The 21,562-nt window shown below is 33.9% G+C and overlaps 2 protein-coding genes across 2 annotated transcripts in view; one reads left to right on the top strand and one right to left on the bottom strand.

Moving 5' to 3' along the window:
• The window catches only part of LOC105214263 (probable serine/threonine-protein kinase DDB_G0278845), a 104,048-nt gene extending 87,570 nt beyond the window's left edge, over nt 1–16,478 (top strand). The window contains exon 4 of the mRNA XM_054226217.1: nt 15,017–16,478. Coding sequence (XP_054082192.1) covers nt 15,017–15,439 — 423 coding nt within the window. The 3' untranslated portion in view covers nt 15,440–16,478. The remainder of the gene's footprint in view (nt 1–15,016) is intronic.
• A 2,035-nt stretch (nt 16,479–18,513) lies between these two features.
• LOC105214262 (uncharacterized) lies at nt 18,514–19,656 on the bottom strand. Its single transcript, XM_011187588.3, has 2 exons — nt 19,135–19,656; nt 18,514–19,036 (listed from the first exon to the last, which is right to left on the bottom strand). Exons 1-2 carry the CDS (start codon nt 19,313–19,315, stop codon nt 18,735–18,737), a joined length of 483 nt encoding a protein of 160 aa, XP_011185890.2. The 5' UTR covers nt 19,316–19,656; the 3' UTR covers nt 18,514–18,734.
• Between the last annotated feature and the right edge of the window lie 1,906 nt (nt 19,657–21,562).

The raw sequence follows: 21,562 nt of genomic DNA on the forward strand, positions 1-21,562 counted from the left end.
CTTCCTTATTTGTTTCTTTATTGTTTTATTTTTTTACAAAAAAAATATTTTATTTACCATTGTCTCTCAGACAACCTATTTTCATGACCTGACCATGGAATTAGACTACAAACCTGAAAATAAAATAAAATAATGTGACACAAACATTCATACAAAGTACATATGTGGCGTTGATAAATTCTTGCATATATTTTCGCATTCGCCCTTTTGGCCATTTCCCACCTTCTTCGCTGAAGGTTTTATTGCCACCGGTGCTCTGCAGATATTGCGGCATGCAGCATTTGTCATACATATTAGACATATGAAAATAAATTCGCGTTTTTGAGAAGACATACTAATATGTATATATATTGTGTACGCTCACCCATGCTAGCCACCGTGCTGGGGTTAATTGTCGAGGTTATTACAGCACCATCATTAGCATAGGGCTTGCTTGTCCTATGGTGCATTCTCAGCGTCAGTGCGACACTAAAGTGGCATTAATGGTGACAATAAGACATGGAGATATATGTGTCTGCATATACCCTCCAGCCGCAGAAGAGTTGGTCATAAAAGGTTTTATTATTGTCTTTTTTTTGCTTTTGTTGTTGCTTTTAAAATGCTATAAAGCATTTGCAAGTGGCCATGAGAGTGTGGCCGTTAGTCGCTGTTGACAAACGGAATTTAATGCACCGCCACAGCACCAATATGGAGGTGTATAAGTATGTTTGGGTGTGTGCATTTTATGGTGCGTGTGCGCGCGTATTTTCCCAGTGGCGGATGTTGGACCATGAAATAGTGCAAAATTACTAGCTGTCATTGCGTGCTGTTATTCTTTGCGACTAATTCTAATTATTATTTTTATGTGGTCATTAGAATTTCCGCGCCGCTCCCTCGCCTTGCATACCATTCGCCATTGCCATGCAGTTGACTTTGATAGATTCTCTTTTTTATATTTCTTCACTCAAACTCATACATACTCGTACATACAAACATACACATTATTTCAATATACCATTGTTTTTGCTGCAGCATGTTCTTGTTATTGTTGTTGTTGTTGCAATGTTTAATTACGTTGGATTACTAAAGTTTAAACGCTCATTGACAATGGCCAAGCGTGTGCTTTTAGCTGTCATTGGCTTTCAAAGCCGTTGATATAAAACAATGTACAGCAACAACAACAGCAACAGTAAAGAACAAAATTACGGCAAGGAAATCTGCATGCAAGGTGCCATTCGATGTCATTCCAGCTCATTATGCCGCCATTATGCAACTCAATCAAATTAATGTTAAGTATACGCCAGGTGTGACCGGCTTTTGCTTTGTCTACACCTTTCAGCCATGCTGTAAGCGCTTTAAAGCTGCAGTAATTAATTGAAATTGCTGTTTAATGAGCTGCGATTTAATTAAATGACTTTGAAGCATTTTTCATGGTTTTTTTTACTTTGGACAAATGTGCTCATATAATGCATGAATTCTCTTACATAGTTGAGATAATCAACAAATTTATTTATCGCAGTGAATTTAGCGGTTTAATTTGTTAGCTAACATATAAAATTATATGAACTTCTTAAGTAGTAATGCAGTCGATTAAATCTTAATTTATTAATTTATTTACTTTGGAGATTTTATTATTTTTATGTAAATGGACTCGCATTAGGTTTGTAATCGGGTTTCTGAATTTAAAGTTTTTTCTGGTATTCCGGAATTTAGTTGTCTCATGTATAACTAGGTTTTGTCGTACTTATAAGATGTTCTCGACATCATACAACATTAATTGGATCACAATTGATCCCCATGATGTAAAATATAAAAATAGACAAACGATTAGTTCTTTATAATATCAAATTTTTGAGGTGGAACTCGGGATACCCGCCCGCTAGTTTATATGCTGCGCCAATTCTGTCAATAACGTATATAAATTATATATCAATGCGCCAAAATGTAGGCTACATTTGGCATGCTTGCGGATTTTTACAAACTCATATGAGAAAGTTCATGAGTGACAGGATTGGGTCTAGGATTTAAATAGCGTTATCTCTATCTGTGATTTTAAATAAATAGACATTGGCGTTCTGATTGAATCACTTTTACAGCCAGAACCACTCTTAAATAATACTGAATCCATTTCTGTTACCAGAGTATTTTGTTATTTTGTTATCTTCTATTACTAAATCTCATACTATTATAAAAAAGAAGTAATTGAAAAATAAATAGAGATCCAAAATAACAATGTTTTTCTGATCACAAACTACTTGAATCGAACGCATATAACAAACATTTTTATTTTAATATATAAACAAAAGTTCTGCAATATTTCCAGTTGGTTAAATGTTGAAATCACTACATTATTAAAGTTTCCTCAGCTAAACTAAGCCGTACGTTTTCCTTATATTTTCGTTTATGTCACAATATACATAACATAGCCGAAGCCATAGAATCGACCATATACTAACATAAATAAATTTAAGTCCCACAATATTTCCGCGATATTTAGCAAAATATTTTTTGCAGACAAGACAGCTTAAAGAGCAGTTGAGTTTCTCAACTATTTGTTTGAAGAGGTAATCGATAGTGAAAGTGCTTAAAATAACTACAACTAGAAAAAGTGCAGTTACATTAGTAAAACAAATAAAACTATTTGTTTTTCAAAATAACAAATGCAATAATACAGATGAGTTGTAGCTGAGCTTCTCAAAAATGTATCTTAATTTACATAGCGATTGTCGTTTCTTCTGTAGAATTATTTATGTTTGTCATAATATACAAACTAAATATGTTCCCAAACCAAGCGCTTTTTACGAATAATTCTTCACACATACAAAATAGCTTTGATATAACCTACGATATCCCACATAATATCCGATAAATACGGTATAGAGTATGCCGGAAGGTTTAAAATGTTAATATTAGGTACATGAAAGCTAAGGGATGTAGTTTCCCGATTTTACCCTTTTCTGCGCAGAGACACATTATTAGAAGCAAAAGAGACCCTCTGCAGTTCTATAAAATATCTGAAAGATTTGCCGATATTTTCGGAAAAAAAATATCTATAGGCACTAAGTCCATCATGGTCGGTATCTGGGTCTTGAAAAGCTATAGCCTGATTTGTACAATTTTTAGAAGAGCAATGCCACATCGCCAATGCAGTATTAGTGAAAAGTTCATATTGATATCTTCATTGGTTCTTGATTTAAATATTGAAAAGTTGAGGAACCAGGTGGACTCAAAAATGTGTTATATGAGAAGTAGATGTGGTTGTGAACCGATTTCGCCACTTTTCTATCCGTAATCAGGATTTCAAAGAGTTTTATGTACAAAAATTGGTTGAGTAGTTTCATAGTTATGGTTTTTAGTGAGCGAGAATTGCTTAACCATGGAAACTGCTATAGAGACAATTTCATATAAGCTTTTTCAATAAAGAGTGGTACTGCATAAGTTAAAAAATTTTTCCTGAATATAATTCTTAATTTATTATTAAAAGTACACACATCATGGTAAGAAGAGTATTGAATAATTTTTTATTTGTAAAAATAACAGTTTTCGAAGCAGCTAAAGCAGATCTCCAGGAACCCCTCCCAAAAAATGTGTTTTGCGGTGACCACTATATGTATCTCTGAAGTGGATCATCTGAAATGAAAAAATCAAACGGATTACATTAAAGTATTGTATAATCTTGGTTTCAATCGAAGGAATACGCAAAACATTTTTTGTTACAAAATGGGAGCTTCTAAAAAATCGATTCTTTGCCATGATTTTGAAAAAGCTCCGATTAAGTTCTAGAAAATATTATTAAAAGCCTGTGTAAAACTTTGAGACCAAAACCCAGTTGTGACAAAAATCCGCCTTATTTGGCCCTACTACTTTCAAATGCTCTGATGCGTCGTTACAATTATGCGTGTTACTTCAAAAATAACCGTCGGATTGACTTCAGAGTGTTTACTTGAAAATATTTACGAAAATTAAATTAAAAAAAAAATATTTTTTCAAAATACTAACTCAATCCCTTAATATTCGATTAAGTAGTAATTAATAGCTGATTGTTAGAGAGCTCAAGAGTCCTCGTATGACACGATTATATAGTTAATACGAAATTGACTCCGTTCAGTGGAATTTTTCTTCGTGTTAGTTTCTTTTTAAAAAGTATGCTTTAACCTACATAAATAAAGTGTGCTTGATTTTACTTGTGTGGTAAATACTAATCTCTTCGAGGAAAATAATAATCACTTCCAGGAATTCAATAACAGCAATACTCATACAATTTTTACTTCAATTATTGCAGTTCAAAATATAATATTATATTTTTTCAATTATTTTTCCGTTTTTATCAGTTGTTTGGCCAATTGCATTTCGTGAATATTTAAAATAGCTTTTCAATGAATTAGCGTTCAATGCTTTAAAATGCAGCAACAAACAACGAAATAGTAAAATTCATTTCAATAATGCAAAGCTTGCTTAATGAGCGCATATTTGCCTATAATTGAATGTGTTATATACATATGTGTGTGTGTGTGTGGTATACGAAAGTAAAAGAATAATGCACTAACAATATACATTTACATATGTTTGTTGTTGTATGCAGTCCGCAGTTATGTTAAAGCCTCGTGCTATGGCGAAAAGGCTTGCAACAAACAGTTATGCAGTTAAATGCATAAAAATTGCTTTACTATTTAATAACACACGGACTAACAAGTTAATTGCTGCGAGGCGAAATAGCCAAAACTTGAGTAATTGAAATGGAATTTCAACAAATTAAGCGCGTTGCAACAAAATGCATTCGGCGAGCATGTATTTAATTTTTTTTCTGAATTTTCTATTGCTTTTAGTTAGATATGTGTGTACAGCCAGTACAGTGCACTAAAATGTATTTTTATGCTACATTTCGCTCTCGAGTCAATCAAAAATGCTTCTACAAATCGCGGCACTCGTTGCAGCGGTCAGCGTTACCAACTCAACCCAATTGGAAATTGTGTATTTAGATTAAGCGGCGAATGCAGGTCAGGTCAATTTGCGACGCTTAGCCAACCGGCCATAATCCACAAGATACTCTCACAAACATTCGCTGCAATTACCACTTTTTGTTGCAACAAATGCCAACACGTCGCGTTTGTTTTCGGTTTTTGTTGCATACCGTTAAACAAGTCGCCGCTTGGCCCTCAATGCGCTGCCGCCGCACGTCAACATGTCAATGGATTATGCAATGCGTCCAACAATTCCACCGGCAGCACTCGATACTGATTCTATTTTCAATTACGTTTCGCTTGATGTTGTTGCCAAGCGCTTGTTTTTGTATGTTACCGGTACTTGCATAGCAGGCAGGCAATGCGACCGATTTTGCTTGGGTCGAGGCCAGTTCCAATGCGCCAGTCGGCGCGCCACCACCCCCTGCTTGGTGGTTTTGCTTGTCTTTTGTGGTGAACTTTTGATTTTTTAGAATTTTAGTTTTTGCTTTTTTTCTGGTTTTCTTGTTTTTGTAATAATTACCGATTACTTGGCTTATTCGTGGTTTCCTAAACCATTTACTTGATAGTCTCATGCTAACTGTGGCAATGGCAGTTAGTTGCTGCAGTGAGCATATGAACAAATATATAAAAATATATGTACATGTTGTATGTATGTATGGATGTATATCCATAAGTATATATATGTATGTACATATGTGAAATACCATTTATTAAATTTAGTGCGCTGACACACCAAAAATTGCTTTTTTCCATCAATAATTTCAGTCTTCTGAGTTCTTTGAGTGAATTTGTTTGCGCATTTGTCTACACTTTGTGTTTTCCTATTTATAAATGTTTTGCGCATGCGCATAGAATTTGTTTAAAGGTTATTAAATGGCTGATTTCTTGGCACTGTAATTAATGTTTTTTTTTGTAATTTTTGCTACGAAGTGCAAAACGAATTCATTTGCTGCAGCCAAGAATAAATAACAATGGGAACATTATTTACTTATACAAGATTTTTATTTGAAAAAGTTAAGAAATTAATGAGTTCAACTTCGGTGTAAATATTCCTTATTATGTTATCATTGCTATAAATAGTAAAATGGATTAAAGTTTAGACTTACCGTATTTATGAGTGCTTGAAATAATGAAGGGTGTGTTATGTGGGTATGTAAACATTGTATAAACTAGTTGGACTATTTTGAATTGCCTGGAAATTGTTTCAAACCAACGTTTCGAAATATTTGTGAAAATAGTCATCCAATTGTGTGAATTCAACTCAACAGGGATCGTCTGGTAAGACTATTCGCCGCTTGGTGTCGAGACGCAAGGGACACGATCAAAACGCTGCAATGATTGAAGTTCTCAAAGTCAGTGTTGACCAGATCGATACCAACAAACATGAGTCCTATTGCCCTCGCACATCATTTTGGTGTTAGCGGAACCATTTCGAGCATTTTGGAGAATTATTTGAATAGTGATCGGTCTTCTCGCATGTCCAAAACGTGATTATATGAGCTTGCGTGTGTTTCAAAAGCAACACTGGAATGTAATTCAAATCTGCTCCACGAGAGGTTCGGTCAGATACATGTACATCCGAGTCTCTTTCAGAAAAAATAGTCTATTGCTGTTCTAAATTTTAAGGAGAGAATATTTTGCTAAGTTCGGTTCTGCTCTCCCCAAAAAAAATTAAGATAATTAATCTTTAAATCTTGAATCTTGACCATCTTGACTTTCAACTGGAGTGAAACTGGAGTGAAATGCCTGATAGATTTTATTGGAACCTTTTTAAACAATCATAAGTCTGCAATCAGCTGACTGGTGTATAATTAAAAAAACTGGTTTTATGTTTCTCCAAACAAGGATCGAATATAGACCATCGTCTGCGAAATGGAAAAGTGTTGAACTGTCTTATAACTAGTGTGAACCAGCTCTTAAGCAACCCACAATCCTTTTACCATTTCAGAAATTGCCTTTTACTTATTCTGATATGTATTTGGTAGTAGTCAGGTCTTTGTCAGACCTAATATATCATCAATCCAGCAATTGTTGTTCTAAACAAGTGCTTGTCTGATCCGTTCGCTTTGACTCCGCAATTTCTAAGTGTAAACTAATATTTTTCCTCATAAACGAGTGTTGGCAAAGCAATTAATTTCCATAAAACATTCTTTACTTCGCATGCAATAAATTTCTAAACATTGCGCAATCACAATAAAGGCACATACGTGACGAAACCTACAACAAATTACATGTGCCGAGTGCTTTGATTTACAGCGATTTGCGGCAAGTGTCATTGGCAATTACTTGAGGAATTTACTCGGTGTTGCACAAACGCTAACATTTTCATACAGATATACATACCTACACATGTATACATGTATGTATGTGTATTTATTTATGTTTCTACTCGCATTCACTTCAGTAGAATTAAAAGGGCGCGCCATGATTTTATTTCAATTGCGAAATTGTGCTAGTGAAAAGTAAACTTCAAAAGCTTCAACTTTGTTATTTATGTATTCACGCACCCACATATGTACATATGTATAAATTGTTGTTCTTGAGTTACACCTACATGCCGCATGCGGCGCGTTCGAATTTCATTTTAAACGGAAACGGATTTGGAAGTGCCAAAATAGCAAAGACTTTTTTTGGACTGAGATTAGAAAAATATAAACAAAAAAATAAAATTAAAAAAAAATTAATATTGTTAAAAAAGAAAATGTAAACTTAATATTTAATTATTTCTGGGGAATGATAATAAATGGTGGATAATTTAATTTCGGATTTCCTACGAAGAATCTGGCAACACGTCAAACTGTGAAGTTTAATTTTTCCTCGGTTCTTGAATTTGTGCTTAAATTTATTAATATAATTGAAGAAAGTTTTACTTTTAATAAGTGTAATCTAAAGCTAAGTATTTGTGCTAATTTGCTTTTGTGTTATATTTAAATTTTAATTGTATTTTAACTATTTTCTTAAATTCTGGTGCCGAGTCTTTTAAATCATTTGTTGTTGTTATCAATTATCAATTTTATTTCCTACTTTGCAATTGTTTGTGCGATTGCATATTGTTTTTGTTTTAATTTGCTCTTTTTCTTTTGATTCGTCTTTTTTCTTTCATTTTTGCTCACAGCTGTTTGCGTGTTATTTTTAAGTGACTCAGTGCTTCTCAAACTGCTCACTATTATATTGGTTGTGATCTCGGCTAATTCAGTATAACTATTATTGTTTTTCTATTTACTATTATATCATATTTTAATTTTTATTATTATTTACTATTCTGTTTTTTCCTTCAATTTAAATTTTTTTTTTTTTTTTTTTTCATAATGACTTGCAATTTTCCGAATTGTACTATTAAAGGCGATTCTGATCGTTTTGTTTCTTGTTGGCTTTGTGACGGGCTTGCCCATCTTAAATGTGCTGGATTGACAGGTAGAATCTTAGATTCTATTCTCGATGGAAAGGGTCTGCGCTGGTCGTGCTTAAAGCGTAGACCGACAGATATTGAATTATTTAAAGTTTTTAAACAGGCGCGCAATAATTTTAAAGAAATCGGTCGAGAACTTCAAAACCTTACAGAAAAATTTAAGCATTATGAAGTGTTGTTTCAATCATTTAAATGCCTAAATGATCAAGATGATAATGCTAAGCCTTCATCAAAACGTAAACGTCCGTCTAATGAAGAACCTGCCACTTTGTCCGTAAAAAGTATGTCACCGGTGAAATTAGACCTTATTAATCTTTCATCTCCTTGCCCTCAAGGAGAGAAGCCTTCCTCTTCAAAAGTGCTTAATCCTCCGATAATAAATAACGATAACCTTAAGCGGAAAACTATTCAGGATCCGCCTCCTATTAACTCTGAGTTTGTGGCAAAAAATTTGGTAGTAATACCTCAACGAAAATCAATTTTCGTTTCGAGATTCGCTTCGGATACCACAATCGAAGATATAAAGTTTTACATCTCGTCGAAATTAAAAATTAACGATATTGATATTGATGTCAGAAAATTTAACTTTAAATACGAAAGAAACATATCTTCTTTCAAGATTGGCGTTTCAGCTGTTAATTTTCAATTGCTACTTGATGAATCATTTTGGCCACCTGGTGCTTTCGTGCGCGAATTCGAGCAAAAGCAACAAAAACAATCTGTAATTGCTCATATTCCAAAAAATGCCGCGTATTCAAAAAACTAATTATAAAAAATTCATTACAAATTCACTATCAAAATGTAAGGGGTTTAAATACAAAATTAAAAGAATTGTATTTGAACAGCACTAATTGTAATTTTAAAGTCATCGCTTTTACTGAAACTTGGCTTAAACCTCATATCTTTGATAACGAAATATTAAATAGTGAATTTCAAATCTTTAGATGCGATCGACTGAACAGAGTCGGGGGGGGTGTACTATTTGCTGTGCATTCTTCAATTCCATCTGAAGAAGTAGAAGTTCCTCATGCGGACTTTATTGAATTTAAGTGCATACGAATTTGTATTAATAAATGTTCTATTTATCTAACTTTATCTTATATTCCGCCTCAATCGGACTTGTCTGTTTATACGCAGCATGCTTCTTTAATAAATAATGTTTTTTCAATTGCTAAGAATACTGATTACATAATTGTTCTAGGCGATTTCAATTTACCGTGTGTATCTTGGAAATCTGTTGACGATTGCATTACCCCTTTTTGCACTCGTTTAAGCTTTAATGAGTTTTTGGAAGAAATGTCTGGGATGGGTCTTAACCAAATTAACTTAATTCCGAACAAGTTTGGTAAATTCTTAGATTTGGTCTATGTTGATAATTCTTCAACAGTTTCTGTGGTCCGATCTGATCCTTTAGTTTTGCCAGAGGACTCTTATCACCCTGCCTTGGAAATTAATATCGAAATCATAGACGAATTACTTGTATGCAACAAACAGGACCTTTGTTCTCGGTTCAACTTTGCGAAAGCTAACTTCAAAAAGATTAATTGTGAACTTTCTAAATTGACTTGGCCTGATTATAGTGGTAATATTGAATTAAATGTATCACATTTTAATGAAACAATTTATAATATTTTTGAAAGATTTGTTCCGAAATGTTTTATTATCAAAAGAAAAAGTTCAAATTTGTGGTATTCGAATGAGCTATGTAAATTAAAAAATAAAAAAGCTCGTGCTTTTAAACTTTATAAAAGAACTGGAGCTCTTGTTGACTATTTAAAATATTCTAAATTGCGTCGTCAGTTTGAGGAACTTAACAAAAAATGTTATAAAAACTACATAATCAAAGTAAAAAATAATATTATTCGTAATCCGAAATTGTTTTATGGTTTCGTTAACTCCAAACGCAGGATTTCAAATTTTCCGTCCGCGATGAAATATAAATCAACAATGTCATGTGACAATTATATTATTTCTAATATGTTTGCAGAATTCTTCAAATCCAATTATTGTTCAAACTACCCTATGAATGTGCCATATCATCAAGTGTTATGTCCGAGTACTGTAATTAATACACCAATTATTTCTGAAACAGATGTCTTAAATTATTTAGTTACGTTAAAAAATTCGTTTAAATATGGCCCTGATATGATTCCCTCAAGCTTTCTTAAAAATTGCGCAAAATATATCTATCTGCCCTTAACTAAGCTTTTTAACCTATCTCTTAAACAAGGCATTTTTCCGTCAATGTGAAAAAACTCTTTTATATTACCTTTGCATAAAAGTGGAGTTAGATCATCTGTTGAGAACTATAGGGGGATAGCTAAAATGTCAGCTATACCCAAACTTTTTGAAACTATTGTCACTGACCAAATAACTTTCTTAATCTCTCCTTTAATTTCATTCTCTCAGCATGGATTTTGTAAAGGGAAATCTACAGTAACTAACTTGCTTGAATTTGTAAACCATGTGTCAATGGGTTTTAGGGATAATAAGAATACTGATGTTATATATACAGACTTTAGTAAAGCATTCGATAGAGTAAACCACTCAATTCTTTTGCAAAAACTGAATCTTCTTGGTTTTCAACCAAGACTTCTTGAATGGGTATCCTCATATCTTACTAACAGAAAACAACAAGTTTTATTTAATAATACATTATCCGATTCAATTAGTGTCACTTCAGGGGTTCCACAGGGTAGTCATCTCGGCCCGATTCTGTTCTTGTTGTTCATCAATGATATACCTTCAGTAATTAAGTTTTCAGAAATTTTATTATATGCGGATGATGTAAAACTTTTTAAATCATATACTTCTTATAACGAAAGGACTGAGTTGCAATCGGATTTAAATAATTTAGTTACTTGGTGTCACAAAAATGATATGCCACTGAATCTTAAAAAATGTAAAACGATGTGCTTTTCCCGTAGAACTGTTGATCTTTCCCCCTATGTAATAAATAACTTCAGTTTAGAGCAAGTTTTTAGCTTTGTTGATTTAGGAGTTAATATGGACCCTAAACTAAATTTTAATTCTCATGTAAATTCAATTGTCTTAAAAGCTAAAGGTGCTCTTAGCTTTGTTAAACGTTGGTCTAAAGAATTTAGTGATCCGTATATTACTAAAATTCTTTTTACAACATTGGTAAGGCCTATATTGGAGTATGGTTCTGTGGTATGGAATCCTAGCTATCAATCCCATTCTGATAAGCTTGAGTCCGTTCAAAAACAATTTTTACTTTTTGCTTTAGGCCACTTACATTGGGATTCAAGAATGAATCTTCCCCCGTATACTAGTCGTTTAAAACTTATAAGTCTTCCCACTCTCACTAGTCGCAGAGAAATGCTAGGTATAATTTTTCTAGTAAAACTTCTGAATGGTTTAGTTTGTAGTTCATTCCTTTTGTCTGATATTAAGTTTAATGTCCCATTGCGTTCATCCAGGCAGTTTAGACCATTATTTCTAAAATCTTCTAGAACAAATTTTGAGTTAAATGAACCATTCTGCCGAATATGTCATGATTTTAATTCGCATTCCAGCACATTTGATCCATCTGACTCAATATTTAGCATCAAAAAAACTATTTTGTCTTCTCTTAATAAATAATATTCAGAAATTTTTAACTTTTTGTTTTTATAAATTTTTAAATCTCAGCTGTTGAAATGTTTCTTTCTGTAGCTGAGCAGTTTGAGAACCGGACGCTTAAAAATCTCTTGCCTTTCTAGACTCGGCAAATTCCGCTCGTATGCGGACTGCGCCCCACGCGTCGGTTGGGCGGGAGGAGGGTAATCGTTTGGGTTAATAAAAAAAAAAAAAAAATTTACGAAGACCCCAACTATTCCATGGAATTAGTGGAGATTCGATTTTCAGTATTTTGATAACATTTTTAACTTTACTTTACCTTCTATTTTCGTAGCGAGCAATTTTCCAAGAAAGCCCGTTTTTTAAATTTCAGATATATCTGTTCGAAATCGTTTTTACAACTCTGTCTATTATCTTTTTTGTAATGGTACATCTATGAATTGGTGTCTATATTACCCACAAAGAAATCAGTTCTCTTTTTTGCAAACATTTTCGATTATCTCTGGTTACAGCCGTATCGGATGTTTTCAGGCCCAGTGTTTGCCTTGAGCTCACCAATGGTTTTAGGTTCACTAGCGTATAATTTTTATTCCAAATAACTCCACACAAAAAGAAGTTGGGGGGGGGATTCAATTATGAAGATCTAGGTCCATTGATAACTTTTTAATATCAGACGTGAATGTATTTTTTCCTTGTTGGAACCAGAAACCTTCAGAACATTTTTCACGCATTTGTAGATTGGTATAATGACATAGGACCAATCGATTGTTTCTTTTTGTGTGGAAAGCTAGGACGTAATATGATTTACGTTGGAGTAATTTTTGGTCATAAAATGGCTTCAAGGATTTCGAATGGATTTTCTTAACTTATACTTATGTATATTAAGGTATAATTTTTTATGTTTTTAAGTATGTAAGTATTATTTGGCGAATCTGTTTACATTTTTGAGATGAGTTCTGAAAAGTGTCTTTTGATCAATTATTGCTAACAGCATGTCAACGTATTAAACTGAAGCTTCGGATGAGAAATCTCAGACGAATTATGACTGTAGTTTTTCACCTAACTAATCCTTTTGTTCCGCTTGAGAGACAACATTGCATTTAAAGACGATTTTCAACTGGTGTTGGGTCTTATTAGAAATATTTTCATATCAAAAGTGTGCTCAGAGGATCGTTGTAAAAGAATTGAACCTACGACACATCGGTTAGCAGTTACGTACTCATTTCCATCCGTTGTGGTGATCGCTTTTGAGCTCTGCAAGTCAACTACGAGTATATCTTCAACCACTCAGCGGCACATGCGACATATCAAAGTAATCTGCATTTTTACAACTTACCAATGGACCATTGCATAGCGCCTGCAGCAGATGTTGAATAATTGTGACAGTTGCTAAAGGTGAAGCTTAATGCAGTGTGCATTTGCACGCTCGATCGATTCGCCAAACGGGCGGTTAGTGACATTTTTGCTTTCCGCCACGCTACCGCAAAACACACACACACATGCAGACATACTGGATATGTTTACAACCATTATGTATCACGCGGCATATGGGTATATGGCAAGCAGCAACACAATGGAAATTATCAAAAGTAACAAAATACTTTTCGAACTTTTGCAACTCGTTTGGTAATCATAACGAGCAAACGAGCATTCAAATGCGAACACTCGTACTTACCGTACTTACCGTCGAGGCGTTAGCGAATGCGAATGCGAGTGTGCTACAACTAAATGTGTACCGTCATTGTAACGGTATTGAGTATTTACTTTTATTATTATTATTATTATTGTTGTTGTTGTTGGTTTTTCTGGTTACTTTCTTGCTATTGTGTTACGGGTGCTGAGGTGATCGAAATGAAAGTGATTTCGAGGAGTGGGAAGGAAAAACCTCATTTGTCAATTAATATCACCGCATGGCATCTCAAATGCTTTTCCAACTTTCTGCACTCAAAGTACTGCAATCAGTACGAGTAAGCACGGATGTGCAAATATACATACACGTGCATATGTATGTCTATAAGTATATAAGTTTGCTGGTTTAGTCGCAGCAGCTGATGTTGTTGCAATGTTGGCAATCCGATACGGTAGCCTAGTCCAATGGGAGATTAATGTTTGGCGCTCATGCTGTCGGATTAAAAAAAGAGCTTTTTACCAACTAAAATGATGAGTTTATGACATGTTGTCGCAAAGGAAGTGACGCTGCTAAGCTGACAGTAAGCTGAGCTGATTAAATTAATTAAAAGTAATTATTAAATGAAGTTGATTAGCAGGCTTTACTTTATTTGTTTTCTAGCATTTCAACACAATCTTCATATCCCACAGATCAAAGTTAAATATAAATTTAGAGGGCATGCTTTCAGCCTTTGGAAATCACAATAACATCTTCATTAAAAATAAAACCGTCTCTCAAGAAGCTCAATATTGAGTTCTGATAAGTGGATCAAATTAGGTGGATATTACGTTGATATCAAATAGGTTTTAAAACATACCATAAATGCAGAGCTATAATACCAATCTTAGGTGTAATACGAGGTATGTCATATTATATGGCGATGGACGTTTTGATGCCAAAAATATGGATTACTAAAACTGGCCACCTTATCTCCAGATTTCACTTCTTTTTACTTTTTTTGTGAGGTTAGATAAAACGAAAAGTGTATGTTAGTAGTCTTCGGTCCATCGACAAGCTTGAGGCATACTCCAAGATAGTCGGAAAAGCATTACAATGTCGTCCAAGCTTCAGCGCCATACACCAGGACGGGCAAGTTACTGTCAGGGTTGAGTAAATGAAATAAATGAATAGATGAAGCTCTTCAAATAAGTATATTAAGGCAATAATAGACAATTTAGTGTTTGTCAAACCCTTTATGTTTGTCGTTAATATCACTTGAATAAATCTAATTGTAGAATTAGACAAGTCCCTTGGGATTTGAATAAGAATATTTGTTTATATTCATGTTATATTATTCTGGTCTGGTTATTCTATGTCCTAAAACAATATCACTATTATCCAGTATATACATTTAAATAATTATTTTTAGTATCAAACTAACCAATTTTTCTTCTTCTTCACTCTTCTCATTCACAGTACGGCCTACGCCAGCTGGATCTCTCCCTGCTCTCCCAGTTGTGGGCACTCAACGACTCAATACAGGAATTTCGTACGATGTTGGAGTCACAGGAACTCGAAGCAGACTCCTACTCACCGCACTCACCGACACCCTCCTCCTACGACTCGGTCTCGAGTGATGCTGAAGACGATGCCAACACAAATAATATTAAAAAACATAAATCAGCCGATATGAATAAACCAAAAATTATCACAACACAACCAAAATTAACGCAACGATCCAATTCGACGACGGAGCGTGGTTGCAATGGCAATGCAACAGCATCACAGCGGCCATCACCACCGAAACCGCTCGATATGCGACCAGTGCCGCGTATGCGTAGTGCACCACCACCGCCGCCCGCCAACCGGAAATCGGCGGCACCGCCACGCCCCACATGATGCTATCTAACGGATTTCCTCGCCAGCATGAAGATGGTCATGTGCAAAGCGATTGTAAGCAACAACAGCAGCAGCTGCAGCGATGCGATAATGGCGGCGAAGCGCTGAGAGCGAAAGGCTATGAGAGAGAGAGAAGAATTTAAACGATGAAGCGCTGTTGCTGTTGTAGGCGAGGAATTTCGATTGGAATTTAAGCAAATCTGAGTGTAGAAAACCGGTAGTTCTGATCATCTGCTGTGCGTTAGAAAACAAAAACTGCAAAAAGTAGCCTTAAAATTAAATATTTATAATTTAAGTACGAAACTGAAGACACATAATGAATAAAATGCAAGTAACAGGAGTGATTACGGAGTCCAGCAATAAGAAAAAGGATATATAAAACAAAAACAACAAAAAACTTTGGTACTAGTATAGTTAGTGTTATGTAAATGGGTAATTTGTAACTTGCAGCATTGGGGGGTCGGCAGGCTTGCAGCGCACCGGCTGTCCAACAATTAGGCTTACTTCTGTATGGTACATACATACATACATACATACAAGCTATGTACTCTTACATATTACATAATGATATAGGAAGAAGAATTTTAGACATACACACATATATAATAAATCGGCTGTACTTTCGCTTTCGCATTTCTAAAAAAATCTCATAAAATATACACTTTTGTAATAATTATTTAAGTATCTATGTATGTAGTATTTCTCGATAGCTCCAATTGGGCATTTCTTCTATTCGATTTGTTGTGGTAATTCAATTTGCCGGCGGCGTAGCTGTTAGCTAAAATAAATTTTATAATATTTCTAACTGTATATACACTCATACGTGCGTTTAATATACTATAAAATAAATAATGTAAAATAATATATAAAATCCAGTAGATATGTGTGGACATGCATATGTAAGCGTGTATACATTTGAAGGATGCTTGCGTTTTGCGTACTAATGCTAACTGCTAATAATGATTATAATAATTGAATGCTATTGTAAATATGACAAATTTTAAATATATAAATAAATAAACTCGGAAATATAAATAAATGCGTTGAGATTTTTTGTCTTTGACCAATATCTACTAAGCACATTTTTACATCTTATTTTAGAGGTGTAGAAAAATCAAAGAATTTCCTTGAAATGGTTTTAAAATAACATGATAGGTGATACCATGCCAAGGATTCAGTGAGATAGGTGCATATTTTTCCTATAGGTCACATTATTAAAAAACGAAATATTGTGGCATACTTTTAGGCATATATAATTGTGTATTTATCAACCTTTCCCATGTCTATAATAGTCTGCGTATAGTGGCCGACAGGCAACCGTAGACCATTTTGTATTAAAAATACAAGATCTCAACAGACTTGGCGTTTTCCGGACCCACTTGCAGCTGAAGATCGTCACTCCCATTATCCACCATTCCTAAAATCCAGTGGCATTCCACTCTTCGGACCTAAAATAGGAAAAGATAAAATGTGTACGTTTGAAAAATAAACAATAATATATTTATTACCTTTATACTACTGCTTCTCGTCAGTACTTATACCAGTCACATATGCTAGCGCTGGATAAAATTGGCCTGATAAACCTGTTTTTGGTATCTCAGCCTGGGACCATATGCATACATTAAATAAAACACTTGATGCAGTGGTATTTCAATATTCTCAAACCAAGTGCCTTCGCTCCCGACATGGCAGATCGCGTACGGCAAGAACCTTTCCGCCATCGGAAAGTACAAGCCGAGCTATCACTTGAGCTCGATGTATCACTTGAGTACGGCATAATTTTCGGTTAAAATTAAGTCTTCTTCTTCGGCATAGAAAATGTTATTTTCCGAGTGTCGAAATTTTGAAAATCAATTTCGCTGTTATAAGTAAAATGTGTCGTTATTGCTGAAAAAAGCAACATGGAAAATCGAATTTCTTTTTTACACATATCGTTCTAACACAAAATATGTCGTTCTTTCTGAAAAAAAAGCCATGCCTAATTCTGGCACAACTAGGGCAAAAATTTTTTTAATCGATTAAATAATCAAAAGATTAATTGCAAGATATAAAAAAATAATTGCAATTAATGTAAAAAATCGATTAATCGATTAATTCCAATGTTTTCAAATAATATTAATTTGCATAAAGACCACCACCAAGTTTCAGCGCCGAATCTTGTATTATAATGCTCTATCACAGAGTCCCAGACATATCCTAAAAGAGAAAATTACCTATATTTGAAGTTAAGTAGCACAATGACATTAAATTTTTCAAAATATGTACAGCAATCTGAAAGTAAAAGAATTGCCTCTTGCTTGAAAGACTATATTTTGCAAATTTGCGTAAAAAAAAAAACTGAAAAATCGTGTTATTTGAGTTATGACACTATTCATGTAAATGAGCGATATGTACCTGCATAGTTTGCACACAATTTTTCAAAAATAACAATTTTTAATTTGTTGAATAAACAGAAGAAAATATTGAAAATTGTGGACTCACTTGTATGCATATGAATGAAAAATCGGATATAAAAAGAAATGGTACTTTTTGTATTAGTAATAATATCAGTTATAGAAAATGAAATTTTTTGTTTCATTTTTATAAGTTTCTTTTCTTTATGAACTAAAAAAATACCGAAGAAGTTATAAACGAAAACGCGCTTGAAAGGTCTGTCTGAGCATTCGCACCTGATCGACGCTCGGCCACTAAAACTGCTCTAGCTTCGAAAATATGTCGAATTGGCCTCTGGAATTTTAAGGACATATTCTTGGATAGTTTTGGAAGAGATTTAAAACAAAGCAAAAAAATCGATTTTTTGAAGCCTGTAAAGCAGACTACTTCCTTGAAGAGAGTGTTCTACCCTTTTTGACATTGCTGCTTTTATAGTTAGAAGTCCTTTCAGCATGTTCCTTTAGGGAATATTTCCAAATATTTTAATATTTATTATATAAATTGTGTTTATTTAAAGTGAAGCCATCCTCATTACGATTCAATTAAATTTTTCTTCAATCATATCAAATAGTTGACTGTCAGTTATGATACATTTGAGGAGCATCATATAATATCAAATAGTTCTTCTGATCTAAGCCACTCTGTTTGGAAATAAATTTTATACACATCTCTTGCCTAAAAGGCAACTGTAGTATGGTTATTCGACGATCACTCAAGTAAGTAAATATCAAGTATAGATTATTTGTTTCACATTTTACAATTAATACACTTTGTAGTACTTCTCATGTTTTTTTAGTATTATATTCACAGTATATATTTACATATTTACATATATTTCTGATATCGTATTTTCTGATTTCGACTACCTTGTCATCAATTCAATGCCTTTGGTGCCCAATTTCGCACAGGGTAATTTATAACTCATCACCTGGTCTTTGATGAAGTTGAGATGCAAACTGGCGCAGACCTGTAACGCCGTCAAACCCACCAGTTTCATGTCATGCAGGCGCACACACATCGCCACATTCATTGGTAAAACAATGGGAATGCAAGCGGTTGGCGGTTTCATGGGATCCACATCAAATACGGCCAAAGTTGTGTTATCCAGCGATATTGTCACATTCAATTTGAGGGGCCTTATTATCAATTTGAATTGCAGACAAACTGGAAGTTGTAAGTTCAAGTAGTTAATACATCCAAATTTTTATTGATTTCAATTTTATAAATTCTAGTGTATATCAGTGCATTTTTAGCACACTTACTGCTCTTTCCTAAAGGTACTGGCCCGGCCTTTAGGCTCTGGCAGCATTTACAACTAAGTCCGCTGCAGTCGCAGGTCCTTGACGCCTTCGGTGGGGATGGTGTAGTATTTGCTGCTTCAATGGTTGTTGCGTAACAAAATATAACGAAAAGCGTTAAGCATAACCGTAGCTCGGGACGCATGTCTAAAGCGATTTGAATTGTTGGAGTTTCAGTTAGAAGTGTTCGTAAATTTGGCTATTTTATATAAATTTATTCGAGAAGCGCAATAAATAATATTTCATAGTGAAGTGCCGTTAAATTAATTGCATCCACTTTTATGGCTCATAAAATCTAACCATTAGCTATAGCATTTGTACTTAGATATTATATAACGGTAATTGACCATATACAAATTAATACAAATAGTTAATTTAAATTTAATTTCTAAATATATTACTTACGATTTATATGCCAGAAGAGAATAATAACAAAGTATTCCAATTTATACTCTCACAACAAACTTAAGAGAGAATAATAGTTTTGTCCACATAACGGAAAAATAATCATTATGTATGATTTTTATTTTTTTTTTTGCTCAAAATAAAACTCACTTTTGGATTACAGGTTTGTTATTACGTTTTTTGGTACACAAATGCTGAATTAAGGAAAACCAAGAGAAACCTTAAATTTCATTATAAAGAAGGTACAGAAGAGCTGCACTCAAAATGGTATACAAAACTTTAAATGGCCGTGGTTACGCCCACTTATGTGTCACAAACCAAATCTCCGAAACTACTCGACCAATTTCAACTTTGAAGACGATCTGAATCGTTTAATTTACAATATATAAAGTGAGCACTAGTGAAGCTATCGGAACAGAATTTTGCTCAAAAACTAGATTTATAGTGTGGCATCGCCCTTCTAAAAATCGCCAAAATCGGACCATAAGTATTCAATACCCCATATATTGAATATGAGGACCTCAGAGCTTCGAATACATTTTTACCGAAAATATAGGTGAGTGTCTCAGATATTTTGAAGAAATTCAGATGGAATATTTTTCTTCTAATAATATGTATCCGTGCAATGAGTGAAATCGGGTCATAACTTCCCCTAGCTCCCATATACCTAATGTTAGAGGTTTGAAACTTTCAAAGGATTTTATACCATATATATTCTGAAGAGTCAAATATAAATAAATAAATTGCGAGAGTATAAAATGTTTGGTTACACCCGAGCGTAGCCCTTCCCTACTTGTTTTTAATTTGTTTTAATCCGATGTTTTTGGTTTCATCTGAGAGTTTCGAAGCTGAAAAATTATTGAAAAGTGTTACCAAATCTTTCTAATTATATAATTGCGAATATGTACGAACAAATTTAAATAAAGTATTAATTTAAAAAATATTATATATATATATAGAGTTGCCAAATGCACTTATGTATATTTCATGATTGAACAATGAAATGGCATATTAAGATTGCGAAGGGGTTGCCGCTATTACGAAATTAGGACAGTTAATGAAAGAGAATCCAAATAATACCATTACAGTAGCTGAATGGTGACCACGTTTCTGTAATAGGGGTATAGTACTTTCATAATCGCTGATCGTGTGTCACTGAATAGGCACCTTGTTAACGTTTTGGTACTGTGAGCCCCGAACTAAGCGGGACCTGCAAACTATCTATGCAGTCAATCGATCAATGAAATAAATACAAATTAAGAAAATTCGAAATTAGTTTGACTATTATTTTCTGTAATAATTTTAAATAAAAAAATAAAAATTAGATTATTTACAGTGGCAGTGAAATTAAATTACTATTTCTCTGTAGCTACGATCGTGCACATGAAGATCACGGCGCCTAAAAGTAGGCACCCCTGTTTCATAATAAATGTTATTCACACTGCTGAGAAAAATCAAAGCAGTATACAATACCATAAGCTCTAATTGCATTGTATCTAAGACGAAGCGAAAGAGTTATGAAAATTATATCTGAATATTTCTTTGACACATTGTTTGAATAAACGTATAGAGAAACAATATATCACAATACTCCATTTTGGACGACTCTGACTACTTACAAACAAATTGCAATTTTTGAATTAAAATATACTCGTTTATTTCTTTTCAAAAGAAAAAAGATAAAAGAAGAAAAGCTAGAACGGGAGCAAGCAATTGAAAATAATCATATCATTGTGAACTCGCGCCACCCAATTTAATATCCTTGAGCCGGGGAACGTTTCACCAGAGGCATTTTTGGATTTTTTTTAGAACAAATAGTGATTAAAATCTTTTATCTATCTGCTATTGTTCACGAAGCAATTGTACGACTTTTATGGAATTACTATGCCTTTGTATGTATGTGATTGGCGTTGCAACCGTTTAGCCGGTTATAGCCGAATCGACGATAGTGCGCCATCTCTCTCTCTCCTTCGCAGTTCGGCGCCAG

Source organism: Zeugodacus cucurbitae, chromosome 2 (genome assembly GCF_028554725.1).
Source record: "Zeugodacus cucurbitae isolate PBARC_wt_2022May chromosome 2, idZeuCucr1.2, whole genome shotgun sequence".
NCBI classification, from domain to species: Eukaryota; Metazoa; Arthropoda; class Insecta; order Diptera; family Tephritidae; genus Zeugodacus; species Zeugodacus cucurbitae.

Excerpts from the sequence above, each read along its gene's own strand:
- LOC105214262 (XM_011187588.3), bottom strand. The coding sequence starts at position 19,315 with ATGCGTCCCGAGCTACGGTTATGCTTAACGCTTTTCGTTATATTTTGT. Across the intron at positions 19,037-19,134 it reads AGTACCTTTAGGAAAGAGCA|TTTGTCTGCAATTCAAATTG; the intron begins GTAAGTGTGCTA and ends TACAACTTCCAG.